Source organism: Hyposmocoma kahamanoa, unplaced genomic scaffold, assembly GCF_003589595.1.
Source record: "Hyposmocoma kahamanoa isolate Upper Pololo Valley unplaced genomic scaffold, ASM358959v1 64, whole genome shotgun sequence".
NCBI classification, from domain to species: Eukaryota; Metazoa; Arthropoda; class Insecta; order Lepidoptera; family Cosmopterigidae; genus Hyposmocoma; species Hyposmocoma kahamanoa.
In genome coordinates, this window is record NW_020653852.1 from 17653833 (window position 1) to 17673943 (window position 20111).

Sequence of the window (20111 nt, forward strand, 5' to 3'; positions counted from 1 at the left end):
CCTATTTCTGCCGCCAAGCAGTAATGTCATTACTGTCCATGTGGGTACGGGTGCTGGTGTAATTACAGGCACATGGGACTTGTCAACTTATGTCTCAGGATGACGGGCGCCGTGGCAGTACCTTACAGGTCTTTGCGATTTAAAGGTCTGAGTGGCACTGCAACTGTTATGGACAGGCGTGTAGGTTACCATCAGGCGCACGACTTGTTCATCCCGTAACTTGATATTATAAAAAAAACAATTCAACAATAAGGAAAATACTAAAAATTTTACGATGTTTTATACGTAATTTTTACGTCAGTTCGCTATTTTCTCTACCCACACATGTAACTTGGCGGCTTGTCGGACTGTAGTTACCGCACCGAGCAGGGTAACAACTTGTCAGTCTGTCTCTTCCTACTTCCCGACCTGCCCACTCAACGTTAATAATAATAATATGCCAATCAACCACACCAACTACCTGCTCTCAAACTAGGGATTCCTTTAAAGAACTTGGAGGGGGGTGAACGAGGATCATAGATGCCATATGTCCGGAACACAGTAATGCAGATATACTGCTTGCCGGCAGAAATAGGTAAGGTGGCAGTGGGTACTTCCTTGGACGACCTCTTTCACCAGTAGTACTACTCCACTGCTACTAATCACAAACTATAGAGTCTTTATTGCTTTGTAGTTGGGGTATACGAAAGGACTTGCAACAACCGTATTCCTACTACATCTGGCACAACCTTGGTAACAATCGGCAAGCACCTTACACTGATTATACAAATCCTTCACCACGATGGCAAACGTATCCCATGTACTGTTCAGCATGGCGGCCATCAGTGGCGTGATCAGTGTGGCTAAGTTTTGGGCTGCAATAATATAGTGTATGCCATCGATTCGATAGATAGATAGATAAACACTTTATTTCCTGATATAACAAATATAGATTAGGCATAAAAGAAAAAAAAACATAAACATGAGTGTATATTATGTACTTTTAGCAAAATTGATTTCTTACCACCTAAAGGGTTCTATTAGCAGGTAACGACAGCCAGCCTTACTTGCTCTTTGTTGATATTATTGAGATAAAAATTCGAACAAACATAAGGAAACATTCCTTCGATCCCGCAGGATCCGAACCAGCGACCCCGTTATACCGGGGCTATAAAAAAAAATCATGATTTTCAATAAAACAAATATTACTTGCGTTTTTCATTCAGTAGCGTTTAAGGGAAAAGTCATATTTTTAACCGATTTTGGTGATTCTTTTTTTGTTGTAAAGAGGGTATGTCAGTAGTGGTCCATTTAATTCAAGCAAATTTTCCACCTCTAAGTGTGGCAAACTAGGAGATGAATCCGGTTTCGCGCACTTCCGGTAACCGATTTGATTAAAACTTGGCAAATAGATGTAATTCCACTAACTTTTGAGGTCGGTTTTTTTATCACTCTGTACCTGTACTGAAATTATTATTACAAACAAAACGTTTTCACATAAAAGTCAACATAATATTAGGTGAAGCTATATGAAAGCTAGCATGCAAATAACTGGCTTTCACTATGCAACGTTGTGATTTAGAATCGAAATTAAAACAATAAATCTCTGAGTTCTAACTTGAATAATTTGTTCAAAAGCGTATAGAACGTCTACAATTTTCAATTCCACTGCCATCCGCATATAAAACTTTATAACTCAACCGGAGGCTTCGATAACAAACCAGACGTAAGCGTAACGCAGAGGACATGCTCTATGTACTATGAAGATATAATTACCGCGTCCGATCAGATGGCAGCAAATAGGTCTAGATGCATAACGGTACTTGACTCTTCATACTAACTGGCTGTTTCCTATTATTGCGAGAAACATATATAAGTAATTAGTGTTGCAATGAGTACTATATTCGGCCTCAGACCGAATACTGAGAAGTCGGCTAAAAGCGTGGCCGAATAGTTGACTATTTCAAAACTATTCGGCTTAATTAACGCACGTACGAAAATTGGCCCGAAAAAATACTAGTTATTAACTTTAGTTATGATAAATAATTTTGTACAATGAAAAAAACCTTCTTTGGTAAGTTAATTTCCTTTTTTACGATAGCAAGTGATGCGACGAACAAGTTGTTTGACTGGTGGTAAGCGACACGCCTGTCCATAACAGTCTACTTTATGGGTAATAAAAATTAACAGTAATAATAAAAATTGCCACCAAAATTAAGGAGAGGAAACTAACCTGAAAAAGACCTTTAGAATTCGTATCAAATTCGAATCCGAGAAATGACGGTCCGAAATATCACAGGGATCATTTTATCTCTAGGTGTACAACCCTTATTCGTGTCTTCTCGGATTCGAAGATCAGATCAGAGCATTCGAAGTGGGTCCGAGCTTTCTAGATATGTGTAGTCTTGAATTCGGAACGAAGATGAATCGGATGCAGTGCGCAAGCGCGCTTATGAAAAAGCTTAAAGCTTAAAGTTTATTACATTTTAATTGAGATAGCAATGTTTCTTCAGTTTGAATAACTTTAAAAAAAATTATATTTATTTTGGTAACAATAAGTAACTGATACATTTCGTTAGTGTTTATTTAGTCATAACCTCATTACATAATACACAGGTAATTTTCTTTTAATTTGATGTTTTTCATTTTCATTTTCAGTTGATTTCTTTAGAAAAATAACTTGGTTATGTTACATTATCTTTCATCCTTTAGATAAATGCATGGTAATGGCTGGAAGGGATCTCTTCTAGAGATAAGCTCACTTTTGTATATGTCCTTTGTAACATGTAATTTTTATTTATTATATTTACAGTGGAATGGACAAAAGAAAACCTGTAATGGCACCGTATATGGACATGTCAAAAGCTTTTGACTATGTTGATCATGATATATTAATGCAAAAGTTAGGAATTTATGGTATACGCGGAAATACTCAAAACTTATTAAAATCATATCTGAGTGACAGAACACAAATAACACAAATCAGTCCAATTTCTTTAACTACAAAAACAGAAACTATTTACGAATCATCTTCTAGACTAGTAAAATATGGGGCTCCACAAGGGTAGTGTTTTAAGTCCATTGCTGTTTATTATTTATATTAATGACATGCCTAAATCAATTCCAAATCATATAACTCTATTCGCTGATGACTGTACTATTTTATTTGAAAATGAGACTGAAATAAAAGAATCCCTAATAAATGTAATGACATAGCTTAAATTTAATAATTTATTACTAAATCTTGACAAAACGCAATTATGAATTTCAAGCAAAGGGGCAGTAACTCTTTGACAAACAAATTAATTTATAACTCTCGTGTTATCGGTGAAACATCGGGAACCACATTCCTTGGACTTCACATTGATAGGAAAATGCAATGGGACGAACAACTTCAAATAATATGGAACAAGCTATCGAAACAATCATACGCTCTCTTTAAATTGTCTAAGGTGGTAAACAAAAACGCTTTACTTGTAGTTTACCACAGCTATGTAGCTGCAACACTCAGATATGGTATCTTATTTTGGGGTAATAGTAGCAACATAATACAAGTTTTTCGGGCTCAAAAGAGGTGCATAAGGACAATCTGTGGACTGAAACAGACCGACAGTTGCAGAAACTATTTTCGAGAACTAAAAATTTTGACCTTGCCTTCATTATATATCTATGAAATAGCCTTATTTATACGACGACACCCACAACTTTTTCCTGTAGTTACTAGAGCCAACGTCCTAACCAACTACGCCAAATAAATTGTAAAACGTCACTATTTGAGAAGGGTATAATTGCCATGGTACCAAAAATCTATAATAAATTGCTATTACAGGTAAGGCAGAATGAAAATTTCGCGGAATTTAAACGCACATTATTTGAGTATTTAATTAAAAAATCATTTATTTCATATTAATTAATTTATTATTTATTATTGAGACGAACGTGACTGTATGACATTGATTTATTTACATTGTTTATTATATTAATTAAATTACTTTTGTTTTGATGGCCTAACTGTTGTAGATTTTAAGACTTGGTCCTGTGAAGGTGGAAGCCTATAATCAGTGGTTTTTGAATATTTAATGATAATTATTAGTGTTATTTTATTATTATTATTATTTGAAAGTATTGGACAAGTATAATTAATAATAATAGTATAATTCGTATGCATTGATGGTACGTCATGGCGATCATAAAATAAATGTTATCATTTTTATTGTACCCATGATGTCGAATAAAATGATTTGATTTGATTTATTTTCTAAAACTAGCAATATACGAGTATGTATGTTCAGCATTAATATCAATTACATGACAATTTACCGTTTTTTTATTTTTTACTCTCGTTTTAGGTATTCATTAGTCGGCGGGATAGCAAAAAAATAGGTCGAATAAGCGGAATACCGAAGAGTAATCGAATGGTCATTGCAACTCTAGTTCTAACTTCATTTAAATTATGTTATGTATATAAATAATTTATCGAACAAAATTTTTATGAATTTTATCTTTCACGACTTAATAATAGTGTATTATATAATAGGGCAAGTCTATTTATTATATAAAAGGAGTTTGAGTTATTTTTTGAACAACAGAGGATATAACGTGAGTGTTACATGCTCAATAATAGCTGACGGCTAAATTACTCATGTTGTTTTGTAAAATAAACAAATAAAACGTACATACCCCTTATTCGCCTTAACTTACAAATAATAATACCTAAGTAAATGTTTATAAACACGTCATGGTAGTTTGTGGTTAGTGGTCGTCGCAGTAGGTGGTGGCTTGCCTCCGAGCATTGGATGCGGCGACATTCGATGCTCGAACGGAGACAGGTTCTTGAGGTTTGATGACGGGCGCTGTGTTTCAGCACGTCATCAGCATTCGGCGTAGAGAGATACTGTCGTAATAGTGTCTCCCATGGTGGTGTCGGAGACTGCGCTCGCTTGTGGGTTGGCGATAGTGTGCAGTTGTGTTGCCGCGTTCCCATTTAGACAAGCGACGAGTACTGACGAGTAGAGGTCGTGGATAAGAACCCGGACTCACACTGCTGAGTTTTTTGGAATTTATGTGTATTTTTTGGTGAATGAAAATTTCGTGATGAAAGTTGCACGTCGAAGAAGTTTCCTAACCCTCGGAAGATGTATGTCTCTAACACGCATTAGTTATATATAGTTCAGCGCGTGGCAGACTACGGCCTAAATCATGGTTTCCCACAGTGGTCCCTACCTGCCCTCTGTGGACGTTGAAGCGTCCTAGGGGGTAGGGGCTTCGGAAGAAATTGGGGGCATTGATGCTGTCCAACCGCATTTGGAAAAAAACCTGAATTTTCTATATAAACTACACTACAAATATATAACACATAATGTTTTTCCCTTGTCATTTTTTGTGTTAAGTTAATATAAAAAATATGTGTTTTTAATTATTTTTGAGGTGGTGGGCATTGAAATAGCGGTGCGTCAAAAAGTTTAGGAACTTATGGCGTAATCCCTCGCCTGAGAGGAGACCCGTGCCCGACGTATAAAAGGGTTGATGACGATGATGAAATGTTTACGACTTCTAACATCTACATTCCAGGTTTTTTGTCTCCTAAAACAATTCGAAATGATGAAATGTTTACGACTTCTAACATCTAGAGTTCTAACCATTTCAGGTTTTTAAAAGGTCTCCCAAAACAACCCGAAATGAAGGAGACGGACTGATTTTACTAAAGAAAATCTGATAGATTTTCGAGCCGTGGCGGGGCGGCGGAGGCGTGATCGTCGCGAAATAAGCGTAATAAGTATTTTTCAGGTGTTTAAAAACACTAAAATATAATTTAATTGATAATTTTATCAGTCTTTGAATTAATTTGCAACGCAATTAATTTTTATACTTAAACTTGTACATTAGTAGTACACACACAGATACTCTTACTAAAAATAATGTAAAAAATTATTGTAAAAACATCCATATTTATAAAAAATAAACTTTCTTCATTGAAATCTAGTATGAATACTATTTGCATAAATACGTAAACAGGAACGTAATTAATTTTTCACCTCACAAGTTCGGAAAGATTTTCTTTCTCATTAGAAATGTGCGCGCAAAAGTATTTTTTTCATATAAAAAGTATATTTTTCGTTGAAAATCTTTTTTAAATTCGAACTTGACGATGGACTGTGGTGCACCTAACTTTTTTCTTTCGATGAATAAAAAGATAAATGGCACGTTCAACTACTACTATTTATGTAATATAAATCCGTTGGTATATTTTATTCTTATTATAGTTGACATTAAATTGACAATGATAACTAATTGTGTATGTTAAATTATTTTAATTCGTCGAAGGACTAAAATAATTTCAATAATCACTTAATCACACAAAATAAAAGTACAAGCAAGAATAAAAATTGATGATGTGTAAATTCAGAACGCATCTAAAGATAAACTTTGATAGTTCAACTGTTTGTCTTTCATCTATCATTTTCCTCGCTACAATGAGGTGAAAAGTTGTGTGTTTCGCTCGGTAGCAAAGATGTTTTGCGTCTCGTGCCTTGAAACCCTCGCTACGCTCAAGAATCAATTTTTCGTCCACAAGCAAGCTGATACTTCATTAAAACAAAACAAATTTTCGCCACATCGTTTTTACGCCGGTCAAGTTCATCAGAGGCGACGCGCAGCGGCGTGAAAAGTTGTCGGCGCGGGCGTTGGCGATGCACAGTGGGCCCAAATTGATAATTCATTCACACAGGAATAACTTGTGAAGTATCGAGCTAATTTTTCTTTTTCATTTCTCGAAAAGCTGATTGTTTCAGAGAAAAAAAAAATTTAGGTTTTTTTTTGTTTGGAGAAATGAACATTTTATTTTGTTGTCTCGAAATGTAGAAAAATGTAATGTGTGTGGTTTATTTGCAATATAGGTCCAATCATTCTCTATCAAGAAAAAATAATCCATCTGCAGGTACTTGCGGCATAACGAGTAAAAAGGTGTCAAAATTTTAGATTTGTTATTTATTTTTTAACACAATATACTACTTTCTACTTATCTTTCGTATTATTGTTATAACACTCTCTAAATTACACTAAAATTAATTTTTCTTTAGTCGAAGTTCATGTGTATTTTGTTAAAAAAGTACATAAAAGAGTTAGCAAATTTGCGGTACCTTTACTTACAAAACCGCAAGCATATGCAGACGGATTACTTTTTTCTACATAGAAAATGAATGAAACTATACTGTAAGTAATCCACCCACGTTACATTTTTGTATACTTTGAGATAAAAAAATAATATACATACATAAAATACCATACAAAACAAAAATATTATTTTTTCTCCGCAACTATCAACTTTTCAAGAAATTATACAAGAATAAAAGTTGTTAGGAATGTTATTATCTATCATATAAAAGAAAATTGCTCGATACTCCACAAGTTATTCCTATGTCCAAGAATTATCAATTTGGGCCCATTGTGCGACGCGGCGGTGTGGTGCACATGTCTAATCTGAACATTTCGAAAACAAAAATCTTGCTGAAATTATTCCTCTATACTAGAAAAGTAATTATATATTCTTCGGTTTTTTTCCGTATTATACACGACTCAAGAGAGTATGCTGATTATTCTAAACTTAGGTAATTAGTATAATTACAGCACTAGTACGGTTTTAGTGATTAATAGTACAGTATAGTATTTATACTCGCTTGAGTTCACTAACAATGCGCGCAGGCTAAAGCCATGAGGAAAATTAAAAAAATATAGAACCGATTATATGTTTACTCTGTAGGTGTTTTTCCAACTAAATAAACATTACTTCTTTGACTTTAATACTCTTATTGCAAAATAACATAGCATAACAGCAGTAGAGCTCCCTGTGAAAGAGTTCGTCCAGGGAAGTATTGCCACCTTACCTATTGCTGAATTTTGAAGGGTAAGGGTGCTGGTGAAATTCCAAGCACATGGAACTTGTGAACTTAGGTCACAGGGTGACGGGCGCAGTGGCAGTACCCCTCAGATCTTTTCAAAGCTTTTGAGTGGCACTGCAACTGTTATGGACAGCCGTGTAATTTACCATCAGGCGACTTGTTCTTCCCGTTACTTGATATTATTAAAAAAAGAAAAAATATCATTCCCTCAAATTTTTCAACCAGGAGTGCCGCCTTCTACCAATACTTTTTCCAGCGATTTTGCCTTGGATGAAAAGCTGAAGTAATTTGTATTTAGTGTTCCCCCATTGACGTGGCCGAAGTACGAGATCTTCCTGTGCTTAATGGAGTTCATAAGCTCTACTTTTTCTTCAGTTTATTAAGTATACTTCGGCATTTGTAACCCGGTCATATGGTATACCACGAGATTCTCAAAATACGGCGGCAAATCCACATCTCAAAAGCCTCCACTCCAGTTTTCTACATTGGTTCAATTCTAAAATTATCGTATTTAATTTTATGCGAAGACAATACACGTGACATTGTACTATATTTATTTACACAGGTAATATTAATCTACAAAAATATAGCCTCAATATCTAGTGCTATAGGGCTATAAAATCTTGAATACCTTGAGTACATATGGTGTGTACCTGATCAAGTAAAGGCAAACCACTTCATTTGATTGGTATGATGTACTTTAACAGACTTGAAATCTTGAATGTAGTTGAGATTATTAATCAATTCAACTTACATTACTTGTCTTGTAAGAACTGTGTTTAACAAAGGTTATTAGGTAGTACGCAATGGAGGGATATTTACATGTCATGTATGACATGTTATGTAATTCAACTTAGGTGTAATCTAGCAATGCTGTTTAGGTATTACATAAACGCGTCGGTTATACTGGACATAAGTAATTACAGATTTAGAACAATGATTTGTTACATGTGTAGTTATATGGAAGGGCGTACAAAGAAGCCGCGGTAGCCCAACGGTTTGCTCTACCGCCTCTCCAGCAAAACCATGGGTTTGAATCTGGGCTCGCACCTCTTGAGTTTTTCGGAGTTAATGTGCGTAATTTAATTTGAAATTTAAACAACGAAAAACTAGTGAAGTCCCCAACTCGCATTAGGCCAGCAGCATAGCGGACTTACCCTCGCTTGAGAGTAGATCCATGTCCAGCAGTGAGACGCCTAAATAATAAAAAAAACTATACGTGTGTAGGTTTGTGTGTGTAATGCTTGGATGCAAAGAGTATTTGAAAAACAGTGGACATCCTTTTTAGTAGCAGTCGAGCCCCTTATGAAAGAGTTAATCCAGGGAAGTAGCCACCTTACTTATTTCTGCCGCCAAGCAGTAATGTGAGTATTACTGCGTTCCGGTTTTGAAGGGTCAGGGTGCTGGTGAAATTACAGGCACATAGGACTTTCAATTTACGTCTCAGGGTGATGGGCGCAGTGGCAGTGCACCCCAGATCTTTGCGATTTAAAGCTCTGAGTGGCACTGCAACTGTTATGGAGAGGCGCGTCGTTTACCATCAGGCGCACGACTTGTTCGTCCCTTCACTTAGTATCATTAAAAACATCTATTCTCCTGATGGTACTGGCCGATGTTCATTTTAATTTTTGTTATTGTACTGTTTTTAACCGACTTTAAAAAAGGATGAGGTTCAATTCGACTGTATTTTTTTACGCGATTACTCATTTATGAACCGATGTTGATGATGACGATGTTTACAGAAAAACTTACTTAAGTTTATGTTATACTGTAATGTTTTTGTTCTGATGCTTTTATATGAATAATAAATAAATAAAAAAAAAAAGAATCTTTTCTTGTTTTAAAGAGGGTACCCCAGTATTGGTCTATTTAAATTTGAAAAAATATTCCACCTCTAAGGGTGTCAAACTAGGGGTGAATCCGGTTTCGCGCACTTTCCGGTAACCGATTTCAATAAAACCTGGTAAATAGATGTAATTCCACGAACTTCTGAGATCGGTTTTTTCAATAAAAAGTTATAATTATTTGTTCTTTTGTTTCTTTTCTTTTTAACCCACATACCAAACCATCAAAATAAAAACGTAACCAATAAAAATAGTTGGTTAATTATTAAGGGTAGTCCTTGTCAGCGAAAGCGACATGCGATATGACATGCGAGGAATAATAACTTTAACCTTGAATAATAGTGAAGCAAAAATTTAGAATATCATGATTAAAAAACCGATTCCTCTTCGTCAGAACAATTTATTATAATATGAACACAGTGCGTGGCGATACCCATAGCAGTTGCAGTGCCACTCTCAGCTTTATATCGCAAAAATCTGAGGGACACTGCCACTGCGCCCGACTCCCTGAGATATTTTAACAAGTCCCATGTGCCTGTAATTTCACCAAACCCTTACAGAGGTATGGTTACGGTATTGATATCCATCACCATACTCCCAATATTTCGACCATGTCATTATAGTCATTATATAAACTCGATACCCACTGGCAGAATAGTGCCACAATCTGGGATAGATAAAGTGTCAGTATCATTGTCCTTAAAAATAAAGTCAATGTAGGATTTGTCATTTGAAAATTAGATTATAAAACATAAAAAGTTTATTTGTTTTTGTAGGTACTAATTACTGGTACGCACGGCAGCGTATCAAACTAAACATTGACGGATTCTTGTTATGTTGTTCTGGAGGCGTTATTCCAATAAAAGTGTATAAGCTTGATGTGAAGTTGACTGTAAAAATAAGGTCTTTAATCAATTACGCGAAGTAATACTCAGTTGAAGCGAAGTAATGGGCAGTAATTTATGTAATTGCTTTTATTTTACACAGCAACCACCTTAATTATTTTAGTACGGCAATTACGTGTGTGTGTGGATTGAATGAGCAACTAATCATCATCTGAAAGAAGATTAGAATATATTAGTCACTTAGTAGAAGTTCTGAAACAATTGTAGAAACCAATCTTTCTGTTTGTAAAAAGATAAACAAAAGAGAAATAACTTAATGTGTGCTCACTCAATTCCCACTGAGGATCTACAAAAGTATTAAGTTTGCATATAACATTGTTCTACTAGTTTTTAGTAGTAGTCTTGTTAAACTATGTCTTTTTAATTATAGATCGATTAGTGCCTTTTTCAAATTTATACAAATACTTTCTTATGCTCACTCAATCCGCACACTTTTAAAAGGTATAAAGGTAAGGTATGATTTCTTAAGAACCAATTAAGACAATTAAATTTTGTTTGTGTCTAATTTTAGTAGAAGTATTTTGTAAAATATAAAACATGCTACTAATGTGGAACGTTTTTGAGTAATAATTTATTTTAAGTGCTCACTCAATCTTCACTTTGGATTTGTAAGTATTACAGACACTATAATTGGTAAAGTTTTAGTAGTAATTTACTACTAAATATCTGCCATATAACATTTCGTTTTTATTGTTTAATTTATTCGCTTTTTATTATAAATGTATAAAAATTTATAATGTTAGGTGACCACACGTTATGACAATGCCAAAATGAAAATAAGTACCTAGTAAGTACCTAGGTATTAATGTTAAGTATTAATTTTATTGCGTATATCTCTTACGTTATAATCATCATAACAGCTTCATTATCATTAAACCGAACAAATACGGGCTCAGACTCCATTATTATTATACATATGTGTAATAATAATGTACATATATTAGAACATATATTAGAGATAGGTAGGAGGTGCTCGAAGGAATGTCATAGAGAGTAATATTGGTCAACTGCCTGAATTAAAAAAAATCAAGATGGCGAATTCAAAATGGCGGGCGAAGAAAAACTTGCTTCGATCCGGCTGAAAATTGACATGCGTCTTGATGGCGTCTATAATCATAATTTGGGGACAAAAGATTTTTTCGCCATTTTTTAGTTTGGCTGCTATATGTGCGTTATTTTTCGTTAAAAATAGCTGCTGGAAGAGACTTGCTCTGATTCGGCTGAAAATTGGGATATAGAGGCCTCTAGAAGTGCTTGATAATAATTTGTGATCAAAATGGTTTTTGGCCAATTATGAATATGGCCGCCATACAAGCGTTTATAAAATTAGCTCTAATTAAACAGAAAATCGGTATGTGGGGGTCTCTATAGGTAATTGATGATAATTAGCGGTCAAAATTTATTTTTCGCCATTTTTCAATATGTCGGCCATACAAACTTTTTTGGAGGTAGATAATTTTTTTCTAATTTGATTGAAAATGGCATGGCTCCAATCCTTATTTGGGGTAAAAATTTTATTTCCGCCGTTTTTCGATATAGCCGTAATTTTTTATGTAAATGGCTGTTGAAAAAACTTGCTTTGTTCGGACTGAATATTGGTACGAAAAGATCTCTAAGATTATTTGATAAAAATTAGTGGTCAAAATATATTTTTGCAATTTTATTTAATTTTCTTTAAAACAAAGTCATAAGCGCCAAGGCCGTAGGGCGAGGGTCGCGGAGGGCGAAGTCCGAAGCGTACGCATGCTAATGTATGGAGGTAATTTTATAAGGAGGCGTAATAAATTATGCGTACAAGATCTTACAATTGTAAAAATGTAAGGCATACTTACTGATGTAGTGGAAATGAGATTCTTATTATAGCATTGTTGTATCTCAGCCGTCTCTCTGTTAGATTCCATTTTCTTGGAAGATATGCCAAAGAGAAGTATTTAGGGGAAAAAAATGCCAAACCAATGCCGAATTTCTATGAATACCAAAAGAACACCTAGGCCAAAACCATTTCAGAAAAGGTAATTTCCTAAATTCGTTCAACCGGGAATCGAACCCGGGACCAACAGTTACGAAATACACTCCGCGGCACTACCCAGAACACCTAGGCCAAAACCATTTTAGAAAAGTTCATTTCCCTAATTGGTACTGCCGCAAATCGAACTCGGAACCTTCTCATGCGTGCTTTATGTAAAATCTACATAAATAAAATCTCATAACCACACTAATAACACTTTTTATAAATACCTAAAGATTAGGGAAAATGGCTAAAACATATACCTGTTCAACGTCGGGCCTGATTATTTTAACAAGCTCGATGCTTCATTCACAAGATAATTTTGCACATTCTGAATATTATATTAATAGCTGTGTGAAAAGATTTTTGGTTTCGATCAAAATTAGCGATGTGAAGTGCGGACTGACTGATGAAAGTGCAGAGCATACTGCCCGAAATGGGGAGAAGAATACTTATAGCTTTGTACGAGGATCCGTTCCAAAGTAAAGAGAAATGTACAAGATGTTTTAAGTGTAGATAATTTGAAAAATGAATCAACGACAAAAATTCAAACGAATAAAATAGCTGTTAAAAAAAATTGTTTTCTCCATAACTTAGAAATGAGTAACGGTTACTCAAAAGAATGCCATTGACGGCGATGAGGTCTACTGTTTGTGTAAAACAATATTCAAGATGGCGGCCTGAAAATCTTGTTCAGATGAGAAAATGGACTTTTAATTTAATTTATATATTATTACGAATAAAAATCATACAATACAATGTATTAAAGTAATGTAAAATAAACTATAGCGTTTTTCCGTATTAAAACGTGATCTAGTTGCATCTGTAGCTATGTGGGTCAAAAACATAATCGCTTAAAACACGACCACACACACAGCATATTCCCGTGAGAAGAAATATTCACTTTATTTAACACATTCGAAGTTCTATATTGTAGAAGTTCTATATTGTAGAGTTCTTGCCTTTCAAAGAAATATACCTTATTGTTGAGAAGCCTAGTCACACTTTGTAGTACCCGTGGTGACACAAGCTGGTGACGTCAGGCTGCGCCGCGCTGCACCGCAGGACACTAAAACATACCCACTTTATTTAGTAGAAATGAAACTATACTGCATTGCATTTTCCGCCCACCGCCGTTGTTATAAATAAAATAGAAAACAAAGAAAATAAAACCACCACTGATCCAGAAAATATCGCAAATATATGCTCTCGTGACGACGAACCCATGCTTCAACCAGAAAATAGTACTCCAACTTCAACTAAACTACTTGTTCGCGCTATTTACATGTTGACGCTTTTCAATGTTAACAATTTAGTTAAAAAAGTACCCATTTTAAAGTACATTTATTTAACCTCGCGCAAAGTACGTATCGTGTACTGTGTACTTCTTATTGTCGGAATTTCCATAAGTCAAAAACAAATTAGTCGTATTGGTCGTAATCACTTTTATTTTGTTTTATTATTAATCTAAGTGTTTATTTACGTATTGTATAAAACAAATTGTAAATAATACTTAAAAGTTATACTTTCAATGACACATAATTAATTAGTAAATATTGACGTTTGTTAAATGCATTTAAAATATAGCGAATAAAAGGATTTGTTTTAATTTTACTCTCTTTTCTACTTCTCCTTTATGGTTGAAAATAGTAGTATTAGTTGTTAACTGATCCTATCAACTAACGATCGAATCATTACACGATTTATCTAATACTTTCACTATTTATGCTATTATTTCAGACGGTGCTCATTCAATTCACACACACGTCGGCAATTTGAACTTTCTTTTCATTTTGAAGCTACCGACTCCATCTATGCAGGAGTTTATTAAACACTGTGAACGAATGAAATATTGTAGCAACCTTGAGAACTAAAAAGTTCTCACGGTACACAATAGATGGCGCCGCCCGGTAGAAATTCAGTAAAAATTGAAACCATAACAAACGCTGACTTCACATAAATAAATAGCAAAATTGTAATTGTTTGTTGTTGTATCTTCAAAATTAATAAAATTTGGAGTGGTTCCAACCATTTTATACAAACCAATAATCTAAAACTGAAGAAGTGACGCCACTTTGGTTTTACTACGAAAGAAGATACATTATACTAATTGTTTGTGAGAAATTTCCACGAACCTCTAACATAATTAAACTAGCTACATTATAAAGTTTCGTTTCTAACTTTCGGAACAAACAGGAGGTACAATATTTAACGCTCTAATTATGCCATAACCTGTTGAGTGGCTCTCAATTTACGAACAAGTATATTGTCATCAAGTCTCTAGTTTTCGTAACTTTGTCTCTACTTTAGCGATCTATATTTCGAGTTCTTTAATTTTTCGTCCTAACAAGTAATATAAATAAAAACTTATAAATAATAATTTTTTAACTTGATATGTGATCGGAAATGAAACAATTTTTTCGGACGTAAATCGTTTTGAAACGTACTGCAGACCCATTGCATAACTCAACTGACAGATTATAATGATAGTTTTCATTATGGTACCTACATAGTTGTCTATGATGATAGTCACCGAATAAAGTACTCAACGTGGCTCAACTACATTGTGTCAAAAATGCATATTCGTAATTTCTATCTATGATACGTAGTATCTCTTATTAGTTTGTGTATCATGGTTAGCAACTGTGAAACGTCAACTTCAGTGATTATCACTTTAACTTGTTTTGACAGTTGATTTTGTATTGATAACGTTATTTCGTATTCCGTAAGCACAAGTGCATAAGAAAGTGATAATCACCGAGTGAATAATATTAATTTATTTCGAGACCGATAGCAACTGCTAATGACTAGTGTTTTATAGATTTCTTGAGCAGACTTGAGTATGATTTCAAGCACTGGAGATACGACCCTAATGGCAAGTGAGACTTGAGTATGATTTTCAGTGCTCACTGCAATAGGTACTCGGTATTGAGGGAATACGACCCATAGTGATGAACACTATAAACCGACCAAGTAAAATTGATAAGCTAGTCTTATTAAGGCGCTCTTAAATAACGACGCTTAACATTTGTTTGGTTTTTTCTTTAGTTTTGTTCTTTGATTTGTTATTTTGTTTTTTTAAGTAATATTCTTTGTAAATTGTGAATATAACTAATGGCTCGTGCTATTCTCTTGGCATATGCGGAATTTTGGAGAAAGCGAGCAGCCCTTAGAATAAGAAAACGAAAACAGAGCATGTAGTGCTCCTATGCATTTGTCCGACGAAGAGTCTGTAAAGGGCCTGTAGCGCGGGTTTGCTTGAAAAAACAAATCGTTACCAAGTAAGTTGTTGTAAGTCACATAATATATCTATATATAATAGCATTTTGATTTTAAAGTGATCGATTTTTAACTTAAATATAACTATCATTATTATGTATATTTTGCGTTGCGTCTCGGCGATATGAATCAAGCCTATATTTGAAAGTAAAGAATTACTTTTAAATATGGAACCTGTACCTAATATACATAAAAAGGGGATCTATCTAGGGATCAAGAATGTTTTTGCCAATGACTTAAAAATCGGGTTTTTTTAACATTTTTTGGTCAGGTTTATAATTTGAATATGAAAGTTGGTGTTTAAAAAATTCATTATCAAACGAGATTTTCAGTAATTAGCAATAGCTTGCTTGATCCCTAGACACTTTATTGTAATTCATATTATTTTCATGACTTTCATGTGACAAAAGCACTTTTGACCATATTGTGGATTTATTATACCAAAAGTATGAAATATGCTGCTGGCAATCTCAAGTATTATAATTAGTTCACTCACAGACAGACCAATAATTATTGTAAACATTTAAAATAACGGAAAAAATATTTTAACGTGTATTATAAACATAGAAACAGTTTCTAAATTTTGTCTAAAGTTCAACATGAACTTCTCCACCTTCAGTTTCTTCCTCCGCTTTGTTTTCATTTTCCTTCTCTTTTTGTTTTTGCTTTTCCTTTTCTTCTAAAGATTTCAAAACCTGTTGTTCAGCTTCTTTCTCAGTGGGTGTCATAACGTCGTCACGCCCCACATCAGCCATTCCATCCTGTTCAGGTTTCTCTTCCACTTCTTCAACATAATCCTCGCCTTCAGCAACGACGCCGTTGACTGCTAAATCTGCATATTTCTGCAAAAACTCATCCCAAAACTGTTCTCTAATTCCAAGAGGGTTCTTCTTCATTTCCGGGTTCTTTTTTATGTGCAAGTAATCAATTTCCTTACTATCTTTATCTATAGGTTGCCAAATTAAGTTTTTTAATAGCTCTTCATTCTCTGGCGTTGGGTTCCTGTAATTGTTATTAAGAAAAACGTTTCGAGTAAGGCTTTTTACGTTATTGTTATACATATCAGTTTTTATGTCTAATGTTAAATGAACTTCCTCTCTGTAATTGTTAAAGATAGTTTATCGTTACCTATTTTTTCTTTCAATTCGGTGGGAGAATGGAACTGTACTGAGTATGATTTTCACATATTATAAAGAAATAGTAAATAATTATATTCAAGCCCTATTTCTTACCTTGTCTTTGCAAAGTTGGTCCACATCCGAAGCATTTTCTTTAAAACCTTATATTCAGGTTGTTCGGACTCTAACTTCTTCAGCACTAGATAATGTTTCTTAATTCTTGAGCATAGGAACAAATAACATAGCTCATCAGTCACTGTAGCCCCTCCTCCGAAAGGAATTTGGGAATATTTCGATATGAATATATTGTTTTCACTCAATCCACCCTTAAAGTCAAACATGAAGTAATATACAGGTGACTCCATTTCTTTAGACAATTTTTTTGCTGCATAGTTCAATGGGTACATGTGAGTCATATCTCCCACAAATTCAGCATATTGTGGCAAATTGTCAAAATTCATCTCTTCACCTGCGTAATAAAAATCAAGCAATTCCTGTGTGACGTTCTTTTTAAATAAGTAGCTCTTTGAATTGAATCTATAATCAACTCTGATCGGAAAATGCATACCGAGCATATTATTTTTCTTGTAGTACAGGAAGACCCTTGGGTCAAATAGAAAATCAGCGATTAAATCTATGCCTTCTCTGGAAGTCATACCTATTATTACCGGTACATCATTGACGATTTTTCCTTTCTCAGGCAAGGCAGTTATTATAGCAGTTTCATGGTCGTCTTCAATCATTGGCATAAATGGATGATCAGCTATTTGTTTAATTGCTAGTCCTGCACCATCGTGTATCATTAATTCTGAAACCAGCAACTGTTCTGGATCAGCTTTCTGAAGCCCCTCAAGCAACTCCTTACTATCTTCCGCTGTGATGTTTAAGTGTTTTCCGACTTGGAAAGCTTTTAATCTCGGTTTGTCATAAAAGAATAATGATTCCATTGCTGTTCCACTATGTAACATTACAGCGCTGAAAAGTCCTTTGGCTGCTTTAGAATACAGAAGTATCTCAGCAATTACCGCCCCTCCTCTGTTGCCCATTAGAGTAACGCGCTTAGAATCGCCACCGAACTTTTCAATATTACTTTGTATCCATTTTAGACCGAGAATGTAGTCTCTCAGGCCGTTATTAGCAGGTATAACGTCATCTTTAGTTGTCAGGTAACCTAAAACTCCTTTTCTATGCCCAATGGTGACTATTATAACATGTTCCTCCATGAAAAAGTCTGGAGCATGAGTGTCTGTTCCATTGAAACCAGTTCTGAAGTCATCATTGTAATCAAATACGATTACAGGCTTGTTGCCTTCCAAGTCTGGTGTAAAGACACTGACGTAAAGACAGTCTTCTGAGCCTGAGTATCCAAATGGTTCATTGTTGCGATTTCTAGAGCTAAATTGTGGGCATGTCGGTTTGACCTTGTAGGCTTCGTATGTCCCATCCCATTTTGTCAGCGGTTTCGGAGGCTGAAAGTAACAAGATGGAATTTTCAATGCTTAAATGCAGAACTGGGCTGCACAGTATTGACTGTAATTAATAAAACGGGTGTGTAATGTATCATATAAATATTATTCACATAACGGTCAATTGGCATAATTTTATTTCCTATAAACTCATTTATTATAATACTAATTCACTTCATAATATAAAGTTGCATTCTATAATTTAATTTTTCATGACGATCACTTACACTAACACTCAATTTTAATAACGATCATAAGTTATAAACCACAGTTAACATGACGTCATTTTATCTAAATTTCATTTCATCTGGAAATACGATTATTCTCCAAAAACTATATCCCTAATACTAATATTAATTATAATTTGGCCTGAAAACCTGTTCGGAAACGCAAACAAATTCGTTTCTGGCACTCGCTGGCCGCTGTCGCGGCATGCTCGCTTGGCTCGTGCAGCTATTTCATGTTCAAACCTAACCTACTGAATGGGAGCCGCAATCAAGATTTGACCAATGTAAAATACGTTTGTTTTATTCAAACCACCGAGGAAGTATCTAACAATAATAATTTTGTCGAAATCAAAATTCAGCATTGTGAACTATATATGGAAAACAACTGTCGGTCCGCACATCCGGCTTTTAAATTAGACTCATAGTATCGAATAGACAAGCATCATGGCGAGTCGGGTTTAAACTTATATTTATGAAAAGTTACATTATACCACATAAAAATTATCTAAATTGACAATATATGATATGATTGTGTTATAATAATATGAGATTCATATTTAATAAAATTATAAAATGTTAGTGAATGTTATATCAAACAAGAATTACATGAAGTTAAATTATAGGAAGTGAAATTGGACTAAATAAAATTTAAAACGGTATTTGATTAATTAATTTAATTTTCGCATAAGTGAGGCGCACCCTAATAAAACAAGTTAAGTTAATTGTGATGCAAGTATATGTATAAAGGTTTAGGTTTAGTAAAGTGTAAAGATAACATACTGACTTGTGAGTAGAATACAGTTTAGATAGAGTACCTGAAATCTTAAATCACCAACTGGAGGTTCAGCGTACGGTATGCCTTGAAAACTATAATAGTCTTGTTCATTCCAAAACGTTTTATTCACTGTCCCAGACAACACACCCTGTTCCAAAATCACTTCAATAGTTTCATCGCTTGAAACGTAATTACTAAATATTATTAATACCAATTTGGTCAACAGACCTAACCCCAACATTGTGTACGTTCTCGGATTAAAGTATTAACCTGAATGTCGATATATTTTGTACCTACTCAATGATAAAATACGTAATACTTACGTGTACTTCAGATTATCTATGATCGATAACTATATTAAATATATATTTTTTATTAATAGGTTTTTAATTACTGTAACTTGGCAAATTGCTTTTTTATAACACTGTATTTCGTTATTTATTCATAGCAAGGTTAATTTGACAATTTAGATAACATTATTTGGTTATGTCTATCACATTAAGTGTTTTATTAAACGTCTGGATGCTTGACCACCATGATATTCAATTATTTTTTTGTGAAATTACTCCACTAGTTTGTTACAATTATTAATACAAAGATCAAATACTGAGA

At 34.2% G+C, this 20111-nt stretch overlaps 1 protein-coding gene across 1 annotated transcript; it reads right to left on the reverse strand.

Moving 5' to 3' along the window:
* Positions 1-16500: 16500 nt before the first annotated feature.
* On the reverse strand, positions 16501-19740 carry LOC113230923 (esterase E4-like). Its single transcript, XM_026465032.1, has 3 exons — positions 19540-19740; positions 17146-18500; positions 16501-16915 (listed from the first exon to the last, which is right to left on the reverse strand). Exons 1-3 carry the CDS (start codon positions 19738-19740, stop codon positions 16501-16503), a joined length of 1971 nt encoding a protein of 656 aa, XP_026320817.1.
* Between the last annotated feature and the right edge of the window lie 371 nt (positions 19741-20111).

Bases quoted from the DNA above. Each gene is read 5' to 3' on its own strand.
- LOC113230923 (XM_026465032.1), bottom strand. From the start codon at position 19,740: ATGTTGGGGTTAGGTCTGTTGACCAAATTGGTATTAATAATATTTAGT. The intron at 18,501-19,539 runs GTACTCTATCTA...TGTTACTTTCAG, and splicing joins TTGGTGATTTAAGATTTCAG to CCTCCGAAACCGCTGACAAA. The intron at 16,916-17,145 runs GTAAGAAATAGG...TAACAATTACAG, and splicing joins ACCAACTTTGCAAAGACAAG to GAACCCAACGCCAGAGAATG.